General features: G+C 36.1%; 1 protein-coding gene across 3 annotated transcripts in view; it reads right to left on the bottom strand.

Moving 5' to 3' along the window:
- The window catches only part of ATG5 (autophagy related 5), a 63,194-nt gene that overhangs the window by 21,653 nt on the left and 16,175 nt on the right, over window positions 1–25,366 (bottom strand). For all 3 annotated transcript variants that reach the window (XR_001554279.1, XM_015858735.1, XM_015858736.2), the window contains exons 6-7: window positions 16,266–16,360; window positions 1,245–1,362 (exon numbers count right to left, since the gene is read on the bottom strand). Coding sequence is in view for 2 of the 3 variants with exons in the window: in XM_015858735.1 (XP_015714221.1) it covers window positions 1,245–1,362; window positions 16,266–16,360 (213 nt within the window). In the remaining variant the exon portion in view is untranslated. The remainder of the gene's footprint in view (window positions 1–1,244; window positions 1,363–16,265; window positions 16,361–25,366) is intronic.

The following is a 25,366-nucleotide window of genomic DNA, read 5'->3' as shown; positions in this document are numbered from 1 at the left end:
GACTACTTCCTCAGTCTCCCTCCACAGGCTCTTTGAACCAATCTGCATCCACATCTCCCAAAGAGTTCATATCATTTTCTGCATTTAGCTTAGACAAATTTCCTTCTGCACCTAATAGATGAGGAGAACAGCCTGGGTTTAAGAGGAACAATCAAGTAATAAGAAACTGCACTGCAGGAAAAGAATCCCAGATAGCTCACATCTACATGAAGAATCAAGTTAGTAAACCCTCCAGTTTGCAAGTTCCTCAGTAGAATCTTAAGGATCAAAGGTAGGCCAAATCTAAAGAGATTTATACACAGAAATTTTTATGACATTTCATAAATTTTTACACTGATTTCAAGATTATTGTTCTACTGTAAAAAGATGCTAATACTGCACCAGTAAATTGTATCACAATCTTTTCTAAACTACCATAAATTTCTCAAAATTAATTGTGATTTATTGACCCAAAAGCCCCCCAAACAATCACCTCTTTTATAGGGACTGATAAGAGACAACAGTAAGAACAAGATGGAAAAAAGCTTCACATTAGACAATTTTGATATCACTTGGAGAAGCACATAACTTTCACATTTACCCCATCTAAAAGGAAATCAGAGTTCCAACAGTCATAATCTCTAAGCTAGTACAGAATCCAAAAATGTTTACTTTTATATGCACTAATTAACAAATGCTATTGCATGAAATTATATGATGCTACATAATGTAACTGGTATCCAGTCACACAAGAATTGTTAGTAACCATGCATAAATCTCTTACTTTCTGGTGTGCTTTTAAAGGTCAGATTTCAACAGGAAGAGGGCCCTAAATTATAATGCATTTTAGAGTCTGAGGAATGAAAATATAATACAAAATTAAACAAGCTTAAAACTTGCGTGGATTTTACTTTAGGAATATTTGTTAAATTTGCAGAAGATAAAATATGAGTGTTTTTATTAAGAGCAGCACGATGGCAAAGGCACAGGTGAAATTTAAACTAGAATTTCCTGAGATAAATTTTTCAGCAGTGCCAAAGGACTCACTTTTATCCTCTCCAAACAATGCAGGCGATACACAGTGGGTGCTCTAATTGGCCAAGGAAGAGTGAAATCTTAAACACTGATACTGAGACAGAATTCTGCCTCCAAAAAAAACCAAACCATTAAAATAATTTATTTTTTATTTTGCTTATTATTTACACATAGTACTTAAATACATAACGGTACATAATTTTATCGGACAAAAGTTATTTTTACAGTACCTTCAGGGGCAATAGCACTAGGACACACATCTTTTAGAAGATCTCCCAAAGTGTGCAACTGTCCTCCAGAAGCAATTGGTCGAAACAGCTTTTGTATAAAAGGTCTCTCTGTTGTTGCCTGTTTTAATAACAAAATTAGCAAAAACAACAATTTAAAGATCATGCAAATAAACAGTGACACTATCTGAGACATGGATAAGACAGGACTGAATAAGAGGCTGCAGAAGAAGAAATGCCTGGCTTTTTATCTTCCTGTATTTTATTCACAATGAAATTCAGGGAAATTAGTTTGTTAACAATTTTAAGTAAACTGACACTTCATTTAAGTAAATAAGCAGTGAGCACAAACTTAAAGAGATCAGCATATTTACCAAGTCAAATCAATACTGCAATAAATATCCAGTACCTTCCTGCAATTTCCTTTTAGAACTACATTAAGCACTTTGAATGGCAAACAAGTACCTTCACAGTTCAACAGAAGTGATTTTTTATACCGCATTTGTTCAAAAATTCTAACTATTTCAGCCTCAAGAAACAGAGCAGAAGCAGCCAGAGTCCCAGAAGACTGGGCTTCAGTAAGCTGTATTTCCACCATGTACCATCAAGAAGGGAAAGAACAATGCAAGCAGGTGATTCCTTCCAAATTTATCACTCAAAAAAGTTGTTCCTGTCCTAAAATGATTGCTTATATATAAACAAATCACAAAGTCAACATTAAAAAGTACTTAAAAAAACCAACAACAAAACAAAACATGAGATAAAAGACCAAAGATGCTTCTTGCTAACAGCCTCCATAAATTGAGTTTATTATATATTTATTATAAGTTTTATTATATATTTATTATAAATTTTCCTTATCAAAACTGATCAGGTGGAGCTGCCTGGCTGCTGGAATCAAAGGTGTTTTCCAACAGGTCTCACACATCGTTGCTGACTGTTGCAAAGCAATGCCCACAGCAGTTATCACAAAACATTACAGAAAATGAATTCAATGTCATATTTTAAGCATTGACCAATACAGATGTGGTACTGTAAATAAAAACCACTGGTCTTCATCAATATTAAACTGATAGAAGTTAATTTTTATACAAAGACCTCAGCTCACACATAATTCTACAGGAAGAATATTTCCCTGTCATGCTTACATTTCTTCCCTGCAACACAGCAGATGCTTTGTGCGTTCAAAGAGTCAAAAGAAAAGTCCCATCCTACAACCTAGAGTGTTTAGAGGATAATTTTTTAAAGTATCTTAGTCATAAGTGAGCTTTTCAAAAGATGCTGGATGCATTTGCAGGTTACTACAGATGAGCAGATCAGTAATTGCTAATGATCTAGAAGAGAAATGCCCTCAAGTATACAAGCGTATTAAGACAAATTACAGCCCCAATATTTTGGGTGTATTTTACAGTGATCATGTCCATAATTGAGTAACAAGTTTCTTTGCTTTTTGTTTGCCTTATTAAAGCAAATATTCAATTTTGCTAACATACCTTCTCTTCTAGAAAGCTGGACTTACTGCATCTGAAAATCTTCTACACTTCCTACAGAGTTACTGGAGAGTTAAAGTTTTAAGACGACCTTTAAGGCAGTTTAAAGCCTCAGAAGATCAGAGGCAAGCTATATAGTAACATATTGTGTTAGCAATTACAACTTTCTTCATCATCTTCCTGCCAAAAAAAAGAGTATTCAGCGTGCCTGGTCCCTTTCAGAACTGACAGAACATCAAACACTGCATGAAATCCACAATTTAATTAGACATTTTATACAGGATGCATCTTAAAATGAAAAAATTAACTCATGAACTGCTTGGGTCTAATCTGGAAAAATCACAGTTACCATTATTTTCAATCAAAGGAAGGGATTTTGACTTTCTGACTGAAAGTTCTGCTGCTACTCTAGCTGGTTTCAAACACATAAAGGCTACCATACTTGCTGAAGGCGCACAATGAAAGATTTCCTCTTAATTTCCACATGTGCATAAATTGACAGCCTACAATCATAAGCTTTGACACTGCTACATGCTCTGTAGTTACAGAAAGTTGCCGAGTTCATAGTCTATGTTGTTTTGTAATAAACTGCTTTCCACTAAAAAAAAAAAAAAAAAGACAGTCTACTACTTTGTTTAAGCCAGTTTAAACTCAACCAAGAAGGCTTAAAAATATCAGTAAGTGTTCATACAGTGATTCAGGATATTTAATGCAAATGGAAAATATAGGAACATTTATTACTTCCTGAAAACAAAACAGTGTCATATATTTTATATTTAAAATTGATTTTTGACTGAAAAATATGTTCTAAGATGTCTTCTGCTTTGTATAAGTGTTTTCAATTAAAAATCTTAGTAGTGAAAAAGTGATTAATTGAAAAAATGGTAAATTACTGTAGTCACAGAGCTGTGCCTGTCTAGAAGCACAATACTGCCAAGCCATATAACACAAAAACTGTTCTTTTGCTGCTCCTGCTGCTGTTTTTCTGCAGTATTTTGGTGTCTTTAGCTTCTTTTTGCCTCACGCTAGACCAGAATGACTGATTCCTTCACTGTGGAAAAGGCACAAGGAATTTTTATTTATTTAAAGCAAGCAACCACCCAATCCAACTCACCATACAGGCATATTATCAGACTGAAAGTTTAAATGGAAATGACAGCTAAGATGGCAAATCACCAATAACCTCAGGAAAGAACTTGTGTCAGAAAGAAATATTTGCACGTGTAAAGAAGCAAGTTCTGAATTTTAATATTGTTATCTGCAGTTGCTTCAACTGCTGTGTAATTTTTACTCTTATTCAGAAACTAGTAGCGTATCAAGAGATTGCCTAACTCTTAAGCTCATTTCACATATCCTGTTACCTGCAGAATATGGCCAATAAAAACAGTTAACTGGCTCTTGGAAATAAGTAATAACACAAGTACTGATAGTACTATAACGGAGTGCTTTTTATACATGTAAACATCTAACATTCCACAGCCAGAACAAGCCAGGAAGTCAGTCTGTGCAACAAACATCATCTGAGGTAGGAAGGTGTACATGTGAACTGCAGGCCAAACACTGTCTACCATCCACAAAATGCAAACAGGTGAGTACACAGTAAACAAGTCTCAGAGCAGATTTAGTCCAACTCATGATTATTATTCTGTATTACTGGGATGCCTACAGGCTGCAAAAGCTAGGCTTCTAATTCTTACCCCCACTGAAATGAAAATTCCGATACAAACTGATTTCCAAAACAACAAGAGGGTGACTTTCCATGGAATCAAAGTGTTATCACAGAAATTTCCAAAGGAGGAAATTTTAGACACTGTAAACACAATCCTCTGTTACAAACCAGTCCAACTGACTTCTTTGCTCCTTCCTGGTTCTGTATGAGTTCCTAATCTGCCCACATGCAAATTGTTCCAAGCAAAGCTGTTCTGTCCCATTTGACCACAGCTTCATGATGAAACAATACTAGTGTGAAAAACAACAAACTTTCAGATGAACATAGGCTTAAGTTTGTAGATTTCTTTTCAACTCAGACTGTGAGAAGGCCCTGAGGTAACTATTTTGCACTTATAATATTCATGACTTACGCAACACTCCAGATGAACACCTAAAGGGTGCATTTCCAAATCGCTACTCTGATGGCAGACACAAAAAGAAGGAAATTCAAATGTTGATAAAATTAATTCTACAACAGCGCTTAAACAAGGCATTTCTACAAGCCTGTTCCACTTGAAAAATAATGGGAAAACAATTTCTAATTTATATCTGTAGCTAAGGTTGTCCCTGCCATTGAAGAGCACAAAATGTCACACTACAAGGCACTTTCTGGAGACAAAGTGGGAACTTACTTTCAAGAAACTGTATGCTCAGCCAGGATTGAATCAAAATTTATTAGACTTAACTCTTGTATTTATTTAAAATAGCTTTAATCGTTTATAATAATTTCCCTAGAAGCACTTGTTACATTGTTGCTAGCACGTGCAATTAATCCCTGCCAATTTCTTTAATAGAATGGATATATTGTTCTCTTAGAAACCATACTAGTGCAGTGGGGGGAAAAAAACCAAAGAAAAGAAATGAACTATGAAGATCTACTGTTTTATCTGCTTGAAGTTTATAATCTTTCATTTGAACTTGTATTATGATGTAAGGCTGGAAACATGGTAATGTGATTTATTTTTCTACTGTAGTAATTATTTCTCACCTCTCTTCAAACCTTTCAAGCTATACAGGACTTCTAGACATCTTGTTGTTTTGCTGTACACCTTCGACAACTTTTCTATTTCACACTAAATTATTAGGACATGAACAGCATTCAAAAAAATACACATATATGTCTTCCAAGCATTTCTTTAAGCAGTCTGAGGAAAAAGGGAACTACAAATACTACATCTCTTTGTTTTGGTGATAATATTTTTTTCCTTTGAATATGTCTCATACTGCTTCAAATTATTGCACTGCTGACCAAAGTCACATCACAGTTCCAAGCACAACATGGATCACATTACAAAATAGATCTAATTGGTGAACTCTGAATGAAAGAGCTAAGTAATTCACTTATATGTCCAGTATGCAGCAACAACATGGTAAAATGAAAGGAAGGCATGTGAGCATGCTCAGCGTGCATCTATCTAAAATTACCAGAAATAGTGACTCACTGACATGAAGCAATATGGGTTGCAGGACTAGCTGTAAAGTCAATACAGAGAATAAATCAAATGACTTATCTTCCGCAATACACCATTAAAAATTATATATCTTCAGTAGTAGCAGAAACTACAGTTTGAATCTGTCTACAGTCTGAGCACAGCCCTACGATTTCATGTGAAATTATGAAAATAACTTAGTCTATAAAAAGAATATTGAATAGCATGTAATATATACAAACTTATTCTGTGGATTAATGTTTTCATTTACACAAGTGTGCATCCATACTAATCCAAACTGATTTTCTTACCTTTACATAATTTAAATGATCAAGAAAATATAAACAGGAATTGTCATAATTAATACTTACGTTAAAATTAACTAGTATCTTAGTTGAGGCTATAGTTAAAACGAAGCCACAAGTAGAGGCATAAGCACATCTGGAATAAAGTTAAAATTTTACATAGTTGGGCTCATTGCAGTTATTTCAAGAAAACAATATTGAACAATTCTAGGTAACAAATAGTTAAAGACTATTCCCCAAATAACATAGGGGCAACCACTCATACCTTCCTTGAAGTCTTTCATTGAACAGAGAATGCTGTATGAAGCAACTGCAGTTCTAGCCTAACTTCCTACATAATTAAAAATAATTTCCCTTTATTACAAACCTACAGAGAAATATGGCAACTATTTAGGTTAGTTTCCTCACACTCACTGTTGAGGTCCTTTATTTGCTCATCTTCTCAAAAGATGAAAAAAATCATTGAAAATGCTTCCCTGTATCATATTATTTAACTTGACAGTGTGCTTCCCTTACAATCTTTTAGGAAAAAAAAGCGTAATAGCAACAAAACCAGTTATTACAATCATGAAAATTACTTGAAAGCTAAACTTATTTCAAACGTTTGACAAACCCGAAAAATATATGCCTAGTTAGACGATATCTTTTACAAAAGTCAAGTGATTCAAAATTTCAAAGATCCACTTAATTCTAACACTTCAGGATATAAAATGTTGCTTCCACTTCTACAATGCCTTCTAAAAATGAATCATCCAGTTCATGTTAACATTATGTCTATTTCAAATATGTTCCTAGCTCAATATAAGTAGATGCCCAGTTTGCTCAGTCGTCCTCATGGCCTTAGTCTGGACTCCTTCAAAAAGCTCCACATCTCCTTCACACAGGGGACTCCAATACTTAACAAGTGTCTTCACCAAGAGCAGAAGTACGCTCTCCTCCCAATGCAGCCAAGGACACCCGCCAGCATTCCTTGTTGCAAGGGCCCATGGCTGAATTCCCTGCATTCCATGAATATACAAGTTACCTAGGGGAAACTTTAATCACTGCGTGGAGGAACTGAGAATCTTGTGAGATCTTCAATGATTATATTCTTTCCATCTGTTTTGTAAGTTCTCATTGTAGATACATTCAAATCTACTTGCAGAGTAGCTGCAGACTGGGTAAATTAAGGAAGGCCACAATGGAACCACTTCAATTTAAAACTTTCTAAGCAAGTCTGCAGCTGGTTGAAGAATTCCATTGCTGTTGAAAAATACCGATTACTTTACAGTAGCTCTTCTGATAAATTATTCCATGTCCACAGAAAATCTTCCTTCTGCAAATTGCCAAATTATCTACGGAAGAATGTAACTTACTCTTTCTTCTGCTCTCAATGAAAAGCTTCATATTTCAAGATTTCTTTGAGAAAGTTTAAACAGTTGGATGGTGGGCTGAAGATAGATATCTGTTGTTTAAGGTGTGTTAAAGAACACCATTATATACACTCTTCTATACTGTGAGTGGTTTGAAGGCGCACAGGCACAATCACTTGGAGAATGGTCCCAAAGCCTCTTGTTCAATGAATGCTGAAACACCAAAGCCACTTCATTATGGTTTCCATAACATGATAATAATTAACAAGTGTGAAGTAATTCCTGTAAGTTTGCAAGATGCCTCCTAACGCTGCAAAGATAAAGAAGACTCCTTAATCAATTCTTGCTTGTCTCCTGAGATTCATAACTGGCAATGTCATTAAAAACACTGCATTGAAATAGCCAACCCTCTAGGCTTTTTCCTGAACAAATGATGAACTCTCCTTAAGGACCCTTCCTAATTCACCGTTAAAATATATAGACCACAATACACCAAAATGTGCAGCAGAGCTTCTATTAGAGATGAATGCAGTTACGGACAAGACTGTGACAACACTGCGCGTTGAATACTGAGCTGAAAAAGCCTAAGCATTTAGGACTGTTCAAAGGGTTGTCCTATTCTTACAAGCAGCAACATAAAAAGAACCAGCTGTAAGAGCTCTGTAGTCCTACTCCCTTTGGTTTAAAAACATTGCTTGTAGTTTTAATAAAACATAACACTGAGAACATATTCACTCATTCTACAGATTTCCAGAGAAAAAAAACAACATTTCTTAAAGGGTGAAAGACAGAGATCAAGATCTCTAAGCCACGTATCACTAGCAAAGTAAATGAAAAACCTTGAGAAACTCATCTGAAGACTTTCAGTAAATAGGTCCAACTAACAGAACCTTACCAGAAAGAGCTAAAAACTTCTAGAACTAAAACAAAACACGCCGTAAACCAAAATGCTTTTACCTATAGACAACACTTTTGCCTCACAATGATTTTAAAATAAATAGATAAATTAATAAATAAATTGAACTGTTTTGTTTTATAGGTGTTTCATTGGATACCATCTGCCCTGCAGCCTTTCTGACAGGGAAAGAATACATCTGTCATACTAAAAACTGTGCAGAATGTGTTGTAAGAAAAAGCGAACAAATGTTTGAAAAACTATGTTCATTCAGCTGGTTTACAAACATGGCCTGAGGAAAGGAGGTATAGTTTGGGGCACTGAAATCAAGAGACAGAATAACCTAAAAATCTTTTTTTTTTCTTTCTTTCTTTTTTAAGACAAGTTGGAAGAAACAGCATCCAAAGCAAATGTGCTGTTACACTATAATGGGTCATTTTTAGCAAGGGTGTGTATACGTACAACCAGAAGTTCCAATACTAGTTCCATACAAAATGTTACAAGATGCATAACAAACACAGTTGAACTACATTCTGGCTATAGCTTTGTCCCTCAAATGATCCATAAAATTTGTTTGTGAAGATTTACATCATCTAAACAACTAAATTAGCAATATTTAACCTTAAATAAATTGCACAGCTCCTATGAAGAGGAAAAGGTCAACATTCAAGAGTCATTTCATACAGAAAAGCCAGCAAGCAAAAGTCAGTAAGGTCAAATAGTAACAAAACACAAACAGTACAAGCAGTTCCAAAAGAGGTTTTGTTGAGTGCTGGCAAGACAGATGCCTAAAACTTAAACGTATCCTCAAAGTATTAAATTTCCTGTCCAGAAGAAAATTCATATTTGCAATTAATAAGGTATCTGATTCACCAGTGACAAAAAATGAATAGTGCTTTTCACACTCGCAGTACTGTGGTTTGCATATACAGAACTAGGTCTTAATAAAAGTAAACAACTGAGTATTGACTAGCTACGAAGAAAACAACTTTAGGTATGGGTTTACATTCAAAAAAAGCAAATGTTATGTCATTTGCTTTAAAGCATTAAATTATACAGTAACGTACATGATATTATTCTACTTACATATTAAAACCAGTAACTCTCCTAAATTTTCTACAATTAGGATCAACTAGAAGAAACTCTTATGATTATGGGTAACAAAACCACAGACATTTATGCTTGTTAATTCATAATGCATTCAAATGGAATGGTGCCACATCCTAGTTCCTCATAGGCTTATTTCATGTCATACTTAACCCGAGTACAACTTACTTGCAGAGTTCAGGAAAGTGCAAACAAATATGGGCACTTTCTAAAAGACAAACACTTTCTGTATTTATTGACCCTCAGTTTTGTGAAGAAGTTAACACATTTTATCTACATCTTTCTTTTTCCCCTTGCTATAAGGCTACAGACTGAAAAATACAGGGAGCTGACTACAAAAGTACATAAAGTGGCAAATCAGTTTGCATTGACAGAAGTGAAACAGATGAATCAATTTAACAATCAGAAAAAACACAATAATATAATAAAAAAAAGCACTGCATTTAAATGGTAGAATCCAACAGTAAATCTAAACACACCTACTTCAATTGAATTATTGCTTCATTTATTGCCATCATTGCAACCTCTCAACATATTCATCTTAAAGAGTTAACATTCAAGGTGAAGGTGAAGAGTGCAACTTTGTTTTCTTTTAATTGCACATATCCTTACAAGTTTAGGATGATACATAAATATACAACCAACTATTTGGCTAAAACAATTTAGGGAAATAGAGCCACAGCAATTCAAATCTCATTGTTGGAATTTGAATCTGTAACATGATCATTTTTATCAACTTCTTTATGTACAAATTCTTTATCATAAGTCCACTCAGAGAAAAGATGACGAACTAAGTATTCTGCAAAAACAGTTTAAGAAATAACCTACCAATTTGTGATTAAGGAGCACATAAGATATTTGGAAAGATTATCACATTTTCAAGTCAGGAATAGACAACCTTTTTCCCCATCAAAAATGCGAATTATTTCATCACAACTTAAAATGTGATTTACATTCTGCTAACAATAAAATAACTTGATATAATTATTTAAAGGTGACCTTATTAACTGCTGGGATGCTGCTGATTTTCAATACACCTAGACTCTTCCAGGACCTAAGTGTATCTGATGAAGGACTTAGAATTAAATATTGTCCAATTTTCCTCAGCAGGTAGAACAGAGCAAATCCCTACATAGTTTTGAACTAGTTATATGCTTCAGGAACTGAAGAAGCTGTTTTTCATACAAATACAATATTATTTTTATGCAAAGTACATCTATATTCAACTCAGAAGTATTACTATAGCTCCTACTTACAAACTGAAGCTAACTTAGAACTATCAAGCATGGTAACAATTCAACCACAGCTCAGAGAAAATACGCAAATTGAGGTTTTTATTGCCTCCTCTCTTCTGCATTTCCCTCCTATATCATACGCAACTTCTACGACAGCTTTGAACTAGTTAGATTGACAGCTTTACAGACAGCTCAGGCATGTTTACATAAACTTTAGTTACATCTGACAGCAAATATAATCTCAAAATTTTTCTTCTACTCTGATTGCAGCTGCACAGATTCTTAAAGACACAAGGCTGATCTTGCACATAGGTTCCATAAAGTATCTTCACAGTAAACAAATTTGCAAAGTAGGCTATGAATCTTCCTGCTTACACAGAACTTTCAACAGAACTTTCCTTTACTGAGACCCTATGAAACGTATTTGCACAAATTTAAAAATTTTCTCATTCACAGAGCTTTCATTTTTTAAGTAATTTAAAACTGGTGAAAATACGCTACTCCTTCTTCAGTGTTGAAATGTTGTGTTTAAGAGCCGTTTGGATGTGGTACTCAGGGATATGATTTAGTGTAGGGTTTTTAGAGTTAGGGTTCTGGTTAGGCTGTGGTTGGACTTGATGATCTTCAAGGTCTTTTCCAACCTGGGTAATTCTATGATTCTATGAAATACCAGCTATTAGAATTAGAATAGCCATTCTGTGTACTCAGTAGCTGATTAACCAGCAATGTTTTTTATTTTTCCTTTCAAGCACCAAAACTCAGTCAAATCAATGAGCATTTCACATTATTTTATTATCTACTCAATCTTTGTAAAAAAAAATTCTGAAGAAATAAATCAGCAAGTTCTTTACAAAAAAATTACTTATGTATTAAAAGATATAAAGGTAGATATACTATTACATAGAAACATATTCAAGAGCATTTTGCATAAGCCAACAAAACCGGCTGTGTTGTGATGCCCTCTTCAGGTCAACAGCAATCACGTTTGTAGTCCTGCTTGACTAGATATTGAACAGTCTTAGGATAAAAGGTAAAATTGCCAATCTGCAGTTTCAAGTTGCAGCTAACTCTATCCTACCTAAACTTGAAGTATTATTTCTACAGGGTTTTCAATCAAAACACTTCACAGATTGTCTCTACTTTGCCTGAGCTTCAATATCAATCTTGAAGATTTTCAAAGTATCAGCTGGCATTTAAAAAGACTCCAAAACAACTTCAGTACTGGTAAGCAAATTTGAAGAACTGCACTGATTCACTTCATGAAGTAAAATGAAGTTGCACAACTCACTGTTAGTGAACACAGAGGTCAGAAAGCTTTATAGAGGTGGAAGGCAATGTAAAACGTAGAAACTGGACTTGAAGTCTGATGTATTTAACCTTGAAATACAGTGATGCTTTTCACTCAAAGGAAGAGCAAAAAATATTTTGTTAGTACAGAGTGACAGATTCATCATGTCAAGTAACATGAAAACTTAACAGGTGGATGCCTCAAAAACTTGGCTTTGGTCAGTTTTTAAGTGCTTGTCATTACAGAAGCCACACTGCCACATTAATATTGATAATTAATGGGTTTTGGTATTGACCATTTGAGCTACATAATAATGTAGGAACAGGAATAAAAAGTCTTTCCTTGTTTGGGAAGGAGTGGTGCTTGGACTTAAAATTTATATACAGAGCCAGATATTCATAATGTCTTGAAGTGTTTAATTACCCCGTCACTTTGCTATTTTTAGAGGTCACAGCAGACATGTAAATCTATCTAGACATTTCAAAGCCACACCTTTGACATAAAGAGCAAAGTGCTTGATTAATCTGTATTTTACAAAGTATGGTGAATTTCAAGCCCATTACTAAAATAAATATACACCATAACTATTTGTAAAGACTAATCATGACATCAAGACTCTTAGGACAGACTAAAAATCCCTTTTTTAGGGAAAGAGATTAACAGGAAGCAACATGCAGAGCACAACCAAGAACAAGTGGGTGAGCATGACCTGGTGAGAGTGCGGGCACGTTGGCGTGACTCTCTGATATCAAAACTCCAGGATGAGTATAGACTAGGTGCACAACAACAACAACAACCAGACAGTGTTCCCATCTGCAGCACAAGACAGCATGCAGTGGTTTACCAGACCAGCCTATCAGCATCTGACTAACAGGCAACACTGCAGTGCCTGGAGCCATAGGTCCTACTGCAGATTGAAGGAAACTTCAGTTATCAACCTCACAGTTTGTCCAATTGTAAAATGCAAAACTCACCAATCTTAAAAATAGGTAAGACAACCTCATGACAAACTAGCTATTGTACCATACCAGAAAAACTTAACTTAAAAATTAGTGACATGCAACCTTTTGCTTCATCTTCTATGGTAGATGCTAGGATTCCAGCCCAATCTTAGCTGCTGCTCTTAAAAGAATAAATGTTGGACAAAGGCTTAAAATTATCTGTGGTTAATTTAGTTCTGACTTACTCAAGTACTATGTTAGTATTTTAGCCATCTTTCTCCCCTACATGCCATCAGATTTGGATACCACAAGAGGTATGATTCATATTATTCTTCAGAAATGCTTTTTAATAGACAAGCTTTACAAATGAGAGAGCATTTGAGTTTTGAAGATATACTTTCCAATGAAGTTCTGATATCAGATCTTTATTGCATTTCTTTTTCTGCATTTTTAAGAGCCATAAACACTGACTTTTATTTGGGGGTTGGAACTACATGATCCTTGAGGTCCCTTCCAACCCGGGTAATTCTGTGATTCTGTGACTTTTCTCAGCTACCATCACCTAAGAACCTTTCTCTGAAGGAAAACAAACTCATATATAGCCAAGAAGAACCCACCAACCACCACTCCCCGCACAGTTCCCTCCACAGGGAAGGGAAAGGCTTTCTGAAAATTCCTCTGAACATCACCTTTTATGATGAGCAGTTGTCAGTGCACAAAGCAACAAAACAAACAAAAAAAGCTAGAAACACCTGCATCCACCTTTTAAGAAAGAGGAACATTACTGAAAATATTTAGAAACGTTAAGAATGGCAGCACTGAAAATAATATTCAGCAACTTTCTCAAAGGCTGTCTCAGCATTATCTTTAGTTATGTTTTCTTCTATTCTTAATCAGATATTTGGGGTTTAAACTATTATCAAGTACAGATTTCCAGTTGAAAAGCTAACACGAAGACGTGCACTACTGAGTAAAAGTATAAATCCAGAAAACAATATTTTTTTTTTAAAGAAAACTTTCTAGCATGGAATCACAGGATATCAAAAGTTCACTCAAGTCTTAATCCCTCTATCCTATTCAAAAAACATTTTCACTTCCTGTATCCATGCATATGCTGTTTTTTGTTTGTTTGTTTGTTTTGTTTTTTGTTTTAATTTTTACAGAAAGACTGAATACAAACAAAAATCTGTGAAAGAATAACAACTCAGTTCATCATAGAATCACAAGGTTGGAGAGGACCCACCTAGTCTAACCATCCTCCCATCACTGTTGCTACCACAGTCCACTAAACCATATCTTGTAGCTCCTCATCCAGACGCCTCTTGAACACTGCAACGCACCACCACCTCCCTGGGCAGCCATTCCAGTGCCTGACCACTCTCTGTGAAAAAAGGTTTTTCCTTATGTCCAATCTAAACCTCTTCTGGTACAACTTGTGGCCATTTCCTCAGGTCCTGCTTGTTGCCTGGGAGAAGAGGCCAAACCCCTCTTAATCTCAACCTCCCTTCAGGAAGTTGTAGAGTGCGATGAGGTCTCCCCTGAGCCTCCTCTTCTCCGGGCTAAACAATCCCAGCTCCCTCATCCGTTCCTCATAAGACTTGTGCTCCAGACCCCTCACAAGTTTCGTTGCCCTTCTCTGGACAATGTTCATATGTTCCAAGGCCTCGATGTCTTTCTTGTAGTGAGGAGCACAAAGCTGAACACAACACTTGAGATGCAGCCTCACCAGTGCTGAGTAAAGAGGGATGATTACCTCTCTGCTCCCGCTGGCTATACTATTTCTAATGCAGGCCAGGATGCCATTGGCCCTCTTGGCCACCTGGGCACACTGTTGGATCATACTCAACCGAGCATCAACCAACACCCCCAGGTCCCTTTCCTCTTCACAGTCATCCAGCCACTCATCCCCAAGCCTATAGCGCTGGATGGAATTACTGTGGACAAAGTGCAGGACCCAGCACTTGGCCTTGTTGAACCTCATCCCATTCACCTCAGCCCAACAATCCAGCCTATCCAGATCCCTCTGAAGGGCCTCACTACCCTCAAGCAGCACCACCTCCTAACTTGGTGTCATCTGCAGACTTACTGAGGGTGCACTCAGTCCCCTCATCCAGGTCATCAGTGAAGATATTAAACAAGATGGGCCCCAGGACTGACCCCTGGGGGACACCACTTGTAACAAATCGCCAGCTAGACTTAACTCCATTGATCACTACCCACTGGGCATAGCCCTCTAGCCAGCTCCTTACCCAAAGAAGAGCATAGAAGATATAGATGCATATAGAAAAAGCTATCAAACAGAGATAATGCTGAGCAAAGTGCTTTTCCTGATGCATACTTTTTGATACCTAGACTAACCTTGTCATCTGCTATGATATCTGACCAAAGTAACTGATTACCGTTCTCAGCTTAAGGTTTCACTATGACAGTAAGCATCTTGTCTCTAACATTAAAAAATATTTCATTCTTAAAGCAACACTGATAGTCCTACAAATTTTAATTTGCCATTAAAAGCTGTTAACAAGCAGTAACAGATAACCCATGACAGGTGTAAAACAAATGTAAACAGCTGAAAATGCATCAAAGCCAGATCAGAGCATAATTCTAATTGATGGGAGACAACACAGCTTTTAACCACACTTAGTTATGAAGTTCATCATGACCATAATGCTATAAAAACAAAGGGTACATCAAGAAACTGGAGACGTATTCCTTGGAATCCTTTCAGACAAAATGCTGAGATTCTATAAAAAACAGCACTGGAGTGTAAGATCAGAGCAAATATATATATATATATAAATAAATCAAATACTATAATACATAAATCAAAGACTGTTTGGTATTGTAAAGTACATAATGAAAGAAAAAAATGTAAGAATTGGACACAGGATCTATGCCTCTAAATTTCACTTTATAACACCAGCAAAAAAAGAAGCCTACACAGTGGTTTAAAGGAAAAAGTGCCGATTCTCAAGTGTTTGATTTAGCCATTTCAAAGCACATTTTGCATTCAAAGTAGTCTTCATGTTAATTTTTTTACACATCAAATTACCATCTATACTAGCTTTAGCACATTCTCGAGTATTAATCACAACACAGTGAATGGTAATTATCTATTAGAATAAACACAATCCAGCTTGTCTTTACTAATTCATACAAATTTTCACCATAATGTTAGAAAAGGGAAAGTATAATCATGAAAAGCCAAGATGATGTCATAGGACACCTTAGGTGAAGAGTCTGATAAAACTGGTTTTATTTTGTCTCCTACCTGATAAATTCTAAATGGGATGTACCGAAATCCACTATCTTCTGGAGGATACTCCATGAGTTTTCGATTTATAGCCCAAAATTGCTCAAATTTATCTGTGAAGGTAAAAGCAGATTTTGTTAATACTCATAACATGCCTAATTCTTCAGCTATAAGAGATAAATAAGGCATGACTGGAACAACATGCAAGTGCAAACCTTTCTTACAGGAGTTCAGTCTGTACAAACTTATTTTACCCATATTTCTCTTCCCTATTTAGTCTCAAGCCAGAGAAAAGCCATCTGCATTTTCCTATGAAAATGGTGATGTGATGACTTATACAGAAAGAGAAAGCAACTTGAAGTCACACCACATCTTCCACTGCTAGAGAAATAATGAGCTACTACCTCAATTAACAGTGTCTGCATCTACACTCTTAGCTAGTTCTGGTCCACACAGCCTCCAAGTTTGTTAAAAATGTCCACTTAACTATTAGATGAGCAATAAGTGCAAAGCACGGATTAACTAAAAAGCAGGCAAAAATATTCTGAGAGGGTTTACATTTGGATATGTAAGTCTTAAAATAATCCCCAATGATGCACAATCTAATCAGAAAGTATAGTGTTTCAAAGGCAGCCTGGAAATAAAACTTTGTTTGAAAAACATTTTTGCTAATATTATCCATATAGCTAGGTTTAGCAAAACAGCGATAGGCAGCACACCACTTTCATCCTGTTCAGACAATACAAGAACTGAATAGTATATTGTGCTTACAATTCTTTAAGGTCAACACAGGTCCAAAGTAATAATTTTTATTTTATTTATTTATTTTTACAGATTTAAATCAATTATTCAATTCAAAAAAACCAATAGAAAAATAAACAGAAAGGAATGCGAAGGGCTATGATGAATAAAGCTGTTGCTAACCTACTAACCTCAAGGAGAGGCAGCTTTAAGAAGAGAAGAGCAAGGGGTAAGTTTCCTTATAGGCCCTAACATATAAGGCACAAAACACAGTGGCTGGGTCTGCAGCAGGAACATAGTTTTACATTCTTTCCTCAGAGCAATGCTGCGTCTCAGAACGATGATGGAGAGCACAGTGTTATTCAACTACTGTGAGTCAAGGTCAAATTGAGAAATCTGCTCACTGATCAAAGCTTCCAGCTTCCAAAATTGTTGCAACTGCAGAAAACTAAAATAATGTGAGATTTGCTTCTCCTGAGCATACAGTACCAGACTTCAGTCAGTGTGTTCAAGTACGCAGGGAACACACAGAGCAGAGTTCCTAAATTGCTGCTTTTCCTGACTGAGTAGGACAAAATTTCACAGAAACAACAAAACTTCTGCCAGATATTCTGTAAGAGCGTTTCCTGATTCCTATCTCAGAAAGCATTTCCACACCTTTCTTTCCTGATTAGCATCAAGCACCTCTGGACAAGTACTTGCCTGACTTGAAAGGCACCTAACAGCTAAGCCACTGGAGACTTCAGCTGTGACAACAATGACCCTGGAGCTGGCTGTTCCCAAGCAAACCTACATCTGGAAACCCCAGACTATGGAGTCAGACAGTTATTCATACAATGAGCAAAGAACAGCCTTCTTTCATGAGAATAGCCTTCTCACGAGCTCTGCTAGCAGTAAGGTAGTGTAAGAAAACTATCCCAAAATTTTAAAGAACACAGGAAAAAGGTTATCCAGTCTGCATGTACACTAATACATACAACCTAGCAAGAGCTTTTATTAGCATCAAGCACATAGGCTTAATGCCAGAATTCCAAATTAGTATCAAATAAGTGCATTAGCAGCAAACTTCAAATTCAAAGAAAATAAAAAATGAAGGCAGCCAATCCTCTCCAAATTCCTTTGAAAACATGAGTAAAAGGATTCATCACTCTCCTATTTTTGAGTCAGTGCCTCCCATTTACATGAAACAGACATAAGGAAGCTATTCACAATACTATAAGCAATAACAACTTTTTAGAGCATTGACTAGATAGGACTTAAAGGCAGAAAGCTACTGGGAAGAAGTTTAACAATCAAAAAATGGATTTTCCTGAAGCCAGTATCCAAGGAAGAGTTCTGTACCCATCAGCAGAAGCACTTCACGTGCTCATCTCCCTCCCTCTAGAGAATGTTATGCAGGCCATGTAACATCTGCATTCCCATGCAGTCAGTCAAAAACAATCACTTTTGTTTTCTACGATGTTTTAAAGAGAGTGCTTAACCAATATATTACAGTTCCTATATTAGCAAAGTCAGTACTCGCAATAGACAAGATGTTTGTATCTGAAAAACAGTATTTCAATTGATGATAATAAAATCCAAACAGAAGTATTACATCAGTGATAGCAGAAAAGTTTCACATGACTACTGATCACATTACTTAAACAAGAGCTTTATATGCATTTGCCACAAGCAATAGACAAAACCCCTTTTTCTCTGAATTTTATGTCAATAATCAGAAAGTTAATAACCAAATAATGGAAGAGAAATCCAGTGCAAAGAAACTTATCAGCTGTCATTTATATTTATAAATATTTATTAGAAATGCAGCCAGTGCACATCTAAACAAACAGTTTTCAGTACAACAGATATGCTCTAAATCCACAAAAAGTTTTGAAAATGTACGTTTATGTAGAAATAGAAAGTGGTAACAAATCCACAAGAGCAATGTCATCCATAGCATCAGTACACAAAATTACTAGCCAAGAAATTAATTCGTCAATTAAGCCACATGAGCACTTGGTGCTCAGATATCTCACTGGAAATGTTAATGCCTTCAAAACTCCCTTTAAAACTGTTTAAGACTGATACAAAAAAACCCAAACAAAACCAAGACAACAACACACCACACTGAGAATTATCGTTTCCTCCGCTAAGTAGGACTGGAAATCATTTAAGTAATTGAAATTAATCCAAATACATAATGGTTGTATTACAAAGCTGTTAATATCTCCAGTCATAGCTTAAAAAAGCTTTGTTGTTGTTAATAGGCAGTAATGTTTGAATCTTTTAACATTAAGCAGCTTTAATTAAGGATTAGTCCAGACTGAAATTTCTAAGGACAAACTGCTTTCTCAAGCTGAGACATGCTCTACAGACAATCAGAAAAATCACTATTCATTCATATTAGTGTGTTACAGTCAATCCCTGAAACCCAAGTGCTGTCACAATTCAAATGAACAACTTGAATATGGGTAATTATCACAGAATGATAAATCTTATCTAGAGCAGCTTCCAGTAAAACAATGGACATTGCGTACGGGCAGTCAAAATGAAGCTCTCAATGTAGAAAGGTGATAAAAAGAACAAAAAACTGTTTTAAATTTATCAGCAGAAAAATTACGATACTTAGGAATTATTTTGTCTCTGCATGTGACAATTATACAATTATTTATTAACACAATACTGATTCCAGAACTCAGTATTTTTCCAGACGGCTGCAGAGAAAGTTTAAATAACAAAAAGAATTAAATGCAGAAATGAGGGAAAGATCACTGCTTAAATTCAAAATGGAAATGGTAATTCTGGGCATTACTCTCCCTATACATTTTTAAAGAGCCAAAAAAGAAACAAATGTAGCACCCAGTTTATCATTAATGCCTGATTTTTTCTGTGTGATTCATTGCTTCTTCTTAAAATCATCTAGTTGGCTTGTTGGTTATTTTTTTTTAAGTTGCTTGGAACTGAATTGCAGCTCTAACTCTATACAAACAATTGCAATTTGCAGCTAGCATAAAAGTGTATCCAATTATCGAGTCGAAAAACCCTAAATTTTTTCTTCTATTCCCAGTGGTTCACCACTGTCCAATAACCATACGAACCACAGAAATGATGTATGGCTTGGGCAGAATCAACCATAACATTAACAACTGACATAACACAATCATAGCAAAAGTTAGACTTGAAGTGCCTTTGGAGAAGAGGCTTTGGAATATGAGCTTCTGCCCCAAACGGAGCTGCCTACATAAAGCTAAATGTGCTTGCTCAAGGCCTTATACAGCCAAGTTCTGATTGTCTCCAAGGTTAGAGAGCTCTCTGGGCAATGAGTTCACATTTTACCACTCTCACACACCTCACCCTTATCCCAACAGAATCTCTCCACATGTAACCCCCTTTTGTATTTGTCAAACTCTATCAGCAATGGAGGCACATCCAAGAGGAAACAGAACTCTACTCTTCAATTTCTCCCTTCAGAAAGTGAAAAGCTGCTGCTTAATCCATCTTCAATCTTCTCTTCTTCAGGCAGCATATATTCCAGACCCCTAGTTGTCCTACCAGCATTCTCTGGATTCTCTGCTGTTTGCCAGCATTTCTATTGCTCTGGAGATCCAAGGTGGAGGACACAGGATTCCCAATGCATCTTCACTACTGTGTCGATGGGAATAACTACTATATAATAACTATTACACCAGGGAACACAATGTTCATTTGTCTTTCCAGGATGTCATTAGGCAAGAGCGACTATCAGATGCAGTAGCTCAAGTACTAGCAATAATAAAGTAGAGGAGACATGGGATTCAAGGTTGGCTACCAGCATCGGTAAAACCTTTTAGTACTAGTATCATCTAAATTTAATTAATTCAGCTGATCTTGCCTGCATGCAACTACACCACCAGTGGCAGAAGAATTAAGAAAAACTTCACATTCTGTTATCTGTAAATTCTAGTTAAAAATAATAATTCAAAAGCTGCAGTGTAAGATGAACTATCGATTAAACCCAAGGAAAAAAGGGAGGGAACATCTCCCCTAATAATATATAGCCAGGTTTCAGGCCAGCATACTTCACGTGCATGTTATTATGCTATATTCTTTCCATTAATTCTCAAATAAAAGCAGCATTCTAAAGACAACTAAAGGTTCAAAGCATATTGCTTAAGCTTTGCAGGTTAACGGGACACTGAAAGCCGTATGACAGAGCAGCATTTGGGGTCTGACAGATAATGCGATATGTGAAAAGGGCTTGTCTTCCCCTTTCTCCACAAAGGAGCCACACCTTACCAACATTCTTTTCACTTATTAAACATCCTCCCTACACAGCAGTTCCAGTAACTATATTATTTTCCTCAATACTACCTCCCTTCTCTTATAGGTCACCTATTAATTGGGAAGAAAGTAGTCCCTTTTGTTCCTAACTTCTATTATTGACATGTAGAAACACATACTTCCTACTTAAACTTTCTTTGCAGCCTAAAAGGGGGAGATCTGAGTACACATTGTGACTTTAACTGAAAGTACTGCTGACTGTCAAACAAAAAGCCAGTCATTTCTGGAACACAACTTGCAGGCTAGATAAAAACAGAACAGCAGGGCTTGTCATAGACTTCCCTGGATTAGTCAAAGTTTAAATGACTCCTGACAATTTTACTCATCTCCAGTCTTCTGGACCAAATCCAGACAGCCTGCATACTTCAAACAAAATGAAGTCTGCTCTTTAGAGATGGTCTACTTAGACATTTGGTTAGACTTGTGCCTCCATCTGCATACTTCAGGAAATGAAATTCTTTTCAGGGAGAAGGTGCTATGAAGAAAACAGAAGGCAGTTCAAAAGAAATTAGGGGAAAAAAAAAAAAAGAGGTTCTGTACCACTTTTATCTAACTAAAATAGCATTGGGGAGTGGGCTGACAGTTTATAACCACAATACTGCACTTCTGTGAGTGCATCACTAGGTTGGTCACTTATGCATACAGGGAAACAAGCCAGTAAACACTACAGAACTAATGCTGAAGTCAGAAACAATCCACTATCACAAAAAGCAAAAGATACCACCTCTCCAGAAAATCCCAGGGAAGGCCTGCTCAGATGCATCTGATTCATTCTGCTAGTCTAGCCTGATTGATCCTAGCCAGGTTTATTGGCCCCAGCTCAGCACCAAAACAGTTCTGGGCAGAGCTCTTCAAATCCTGCTTTCACCAGGCTGTTCCAACACCATTCAGTGTATGTTATACCCTCTTAACTCCAAAATAAGCAGGTAGTGACAATTAGTATAAGAAAAAACAGGCACTTCAAGAGAAATTTTAATGTCCAGCCCAGAACGGTAATGATTTGCTTTTCTTTAAATCCCCTTAAACAATACACACATTTTCAAATAACAGCAGTTGTTCTGTCTTTCTAAGGTTAAACAGATCTCTGCAAACAGAACATTACTATTTTGGTAGAGATAAAGAGAAAAAGAAAAGCGATGGCTTCATGATGTGAAAACTAACAGCTTGTTCATTCATTCTCTAGCAAATTTTCTGAAGTTCTTCTAAGTATATGTTGCCTAATTCAGGTTTCAGATGAGAAGTTGTGATGACATTTCTTCAGTTACCTACACATGCTTATCATCTTAGACTGAGGTAAAGAACAGTATCAATTTCCATTGGTTCTTTACAAGAGAAAACACATACGCATCATATGATACCTGCGAGCACAAAAGATACTGATAAGGTATGACAGTTTCACTCTCTGGGAGCTCCTATTCAGAAGTTTGAATGTGATAACCCAGAAAAACATGACTTATGGTCCTCAAATGAAAAAGAACAAACAGAACAGGACTGCTTTAAACATGGAACTGAGAATTAAAGAAAACATAGATCCCATTCTGTCTGTAAGGTGAGAAAAAGATCACGTGAATTTAAAAACTAAATACTGCATATTCTGAATGTTTGTAGAACTTTTCTTCTTTAAAAAGAACAATTCAACATGGCCACACATTCATACCATAGGTAAACTCTACAGTATGAATAAGCATTACATTCTTTTTCCACAATATTTTCAGTAAAATGACTTCATTATATTTTATAATATATAAAGAAGTCTTAAAAGTGGTCATGAGATTTTACTGTTCATTTTGCCCACTCGTGCATCTGAAACACTAAGTCCAGCTTTTACCACCTATAAAGGATGCCTGTGAAAACTTCAGGGTATGGTTGCTTCTCTATCCACATCTGATGAAATGCAGCTGTGCTTAATCTTAAAAACCTTCTTTTATCAGAACTATTATATACTGAAAGTTATAGACAGCAATTCTTTGAACCATGCAAGAAATACAGCTCTCACCCTAAAAAGAGTCGAAATCTCATTTGTTTGATCCTAAGTCATCATTAGGCCCACAGTCTGAATATTTCAAAGCAGACTGCCTTTATTTTTCTACCACAAAAGGCCAGAAGAAACAGCCACCCACTTGAAAATCCTCTTTACCCATGATAAAAACAGCTATAACATTATTATAGCAAGAACAGTAGTAACATTTTCCATTATTTCTGACCAAGGAATTTCAGCAATTCTTACAAAGGAGCAGAGGTCAGTGGAGCTACATACCCTGCCTTTATTGCTTCCCTACCACATTCAGGAACCCACGATACTGGTCAAAATTAGGCCAGCACAGATGCACCCATTCCAAAGAAGTGCTCCAGCTAAGGAAATACCTACTTTATGGACAAAAATCAACTAACCAAAGTATGAGGAAGAAGCAAAACTACAGCACAACCAATAGGCAGAAAGTTACCTGCTTGATTTAGTAGCAGACTGATACAAAACTAGAAATAGTGGAAGAAGGAATATTAATGGTGTTAGGAATACCTATCAGTTGCTACCAGCCACAAATTCACTATCACAGCTCTGTAGATGCCCCTTATAGGGAGCCTACAGAAACTGGAGACGTTTACCATGCTACCTGCTCTACTACTTTCTTCTCAGCAGAAACATTTATATCGAATTATATTTGGTAGTTATACTTCCCCCCAGAAAAGCAAGATAGGATTCTTTTTCCAAAACCAAGTTTAATACTGAAGTAACACATCCCGTAAGCATTGCAATCAATCGCTAAACAGAATAACACTTCCTATATTTAAGAAAAGAAGGAGATTATTTGAAGTTTCACAGAAACAAACCCTGTAGATGTATCATAACTTGGAAGGCAGTTATCGCAAATGCTACTTTCTTTTCTTTTTTGTGGTGATTCTTTCTTGTTTCACAAAGAGGTTTAAAATTATTACATCTCAAATGAAAGCCCATAAAAACATTCTGAAAAATATAACGTGCTTAAAAAGTGTTTTCTTGGTTTCACAAGCTTTTCTTGTTTCTTTTTTATGACGATCTGAGAAATTAAAATTAGCATTTGAAAGTATTCAGAAGATTGTTTAAACTTCACATTTAGGTGTCAGATTCCACAGGTGCAATTTCTCACTAAATACAGTGAAACCTGCCTAAATACAGTTCAGTCTTGCTAGGCAACCTCTGTTCTTAAGAAACAGTAAAATCCAGTTTGCCCAGAACTGAAGATAGACAAATAATCAACTGCAAGAGTCTGAGATGAGTACAGAAAGAACACCCTGCCTACTTGTTATCTTGTAATATTGAAGGTATCCATTAGAGTTTCTATAAGTTCTGCTGAAATAAAAGAGTCCTAACTCATACTATTTCTTTGTGCTGTTATCTGTTCTGCCATTAGCACAGTTCACTCACATTAGAGATCGTGTGGCTTTAACTGTAACAAGCATTAATATAAAGAGCACAAAGTGCACTGCTGCAAACATACTAGCAACAGGTCTAAGGGACAGGATTACAGTAAAGTTAATATTTCTCAATATAGGAAGAAATTTTACACACACATAATGCATCCCTCAATATCTTATTAGTCAAAATGTCAAGTTAAGATAACCCTTCAATTTATAACTCTGCTTCAATTAAATCACTACTAGAAACCAGTTTCCAAGCAAGCACTTAGACTTCAAAAATATTACAGAAGTACCTTTACCATATAATAAAGTTTTGAAAACCCATCCATTCATTAAATAAACACACGAAATCCAAAATAATTTGACACCTCACTGTCTAAAGCAAACACATGCCTCAAAACTTCTTGCATTCAGAGGTTTTCCTGTTCTGTTTAACACACAGAATCATGGGGGCTGGAAAGGACCTCTAGAGATCATCTAGTCCAACCCCCCTGCCAAAGCAGGGTCCCTACACCAGGTTGCACAGAGGAAGAAGTTTAATGCTAACTGTTTAATGCTAATGTGATAGCCCTTAAGTCTTCCACAAATTTACCAGTAATTATCTAAAAAAACCTTCAGAGATCAGGAAAACATACTGAAAATTATTTTACCAGCCAGTAGCTTCTGAAACCCACATAACT

Source organism: Coturnix japonica, chromosome 3 (genome assembly GCF_001577835.2).
Source record: "Coturnix japonica isolate 7356 chromosome 3, Coturnix japonica 2.1, whole genome shotgun sequence".
NCBI lineage: Eukaryota > Metazoa > Chordata > Aves > Galliformes > Phasianidae > Coturnix > Coturnix japonica.
The sequence above is the reverse complement of the archived record's forward strand: the minus strand, read 5'-3'. Positions and strand labels throughout refer to the sequence as shown.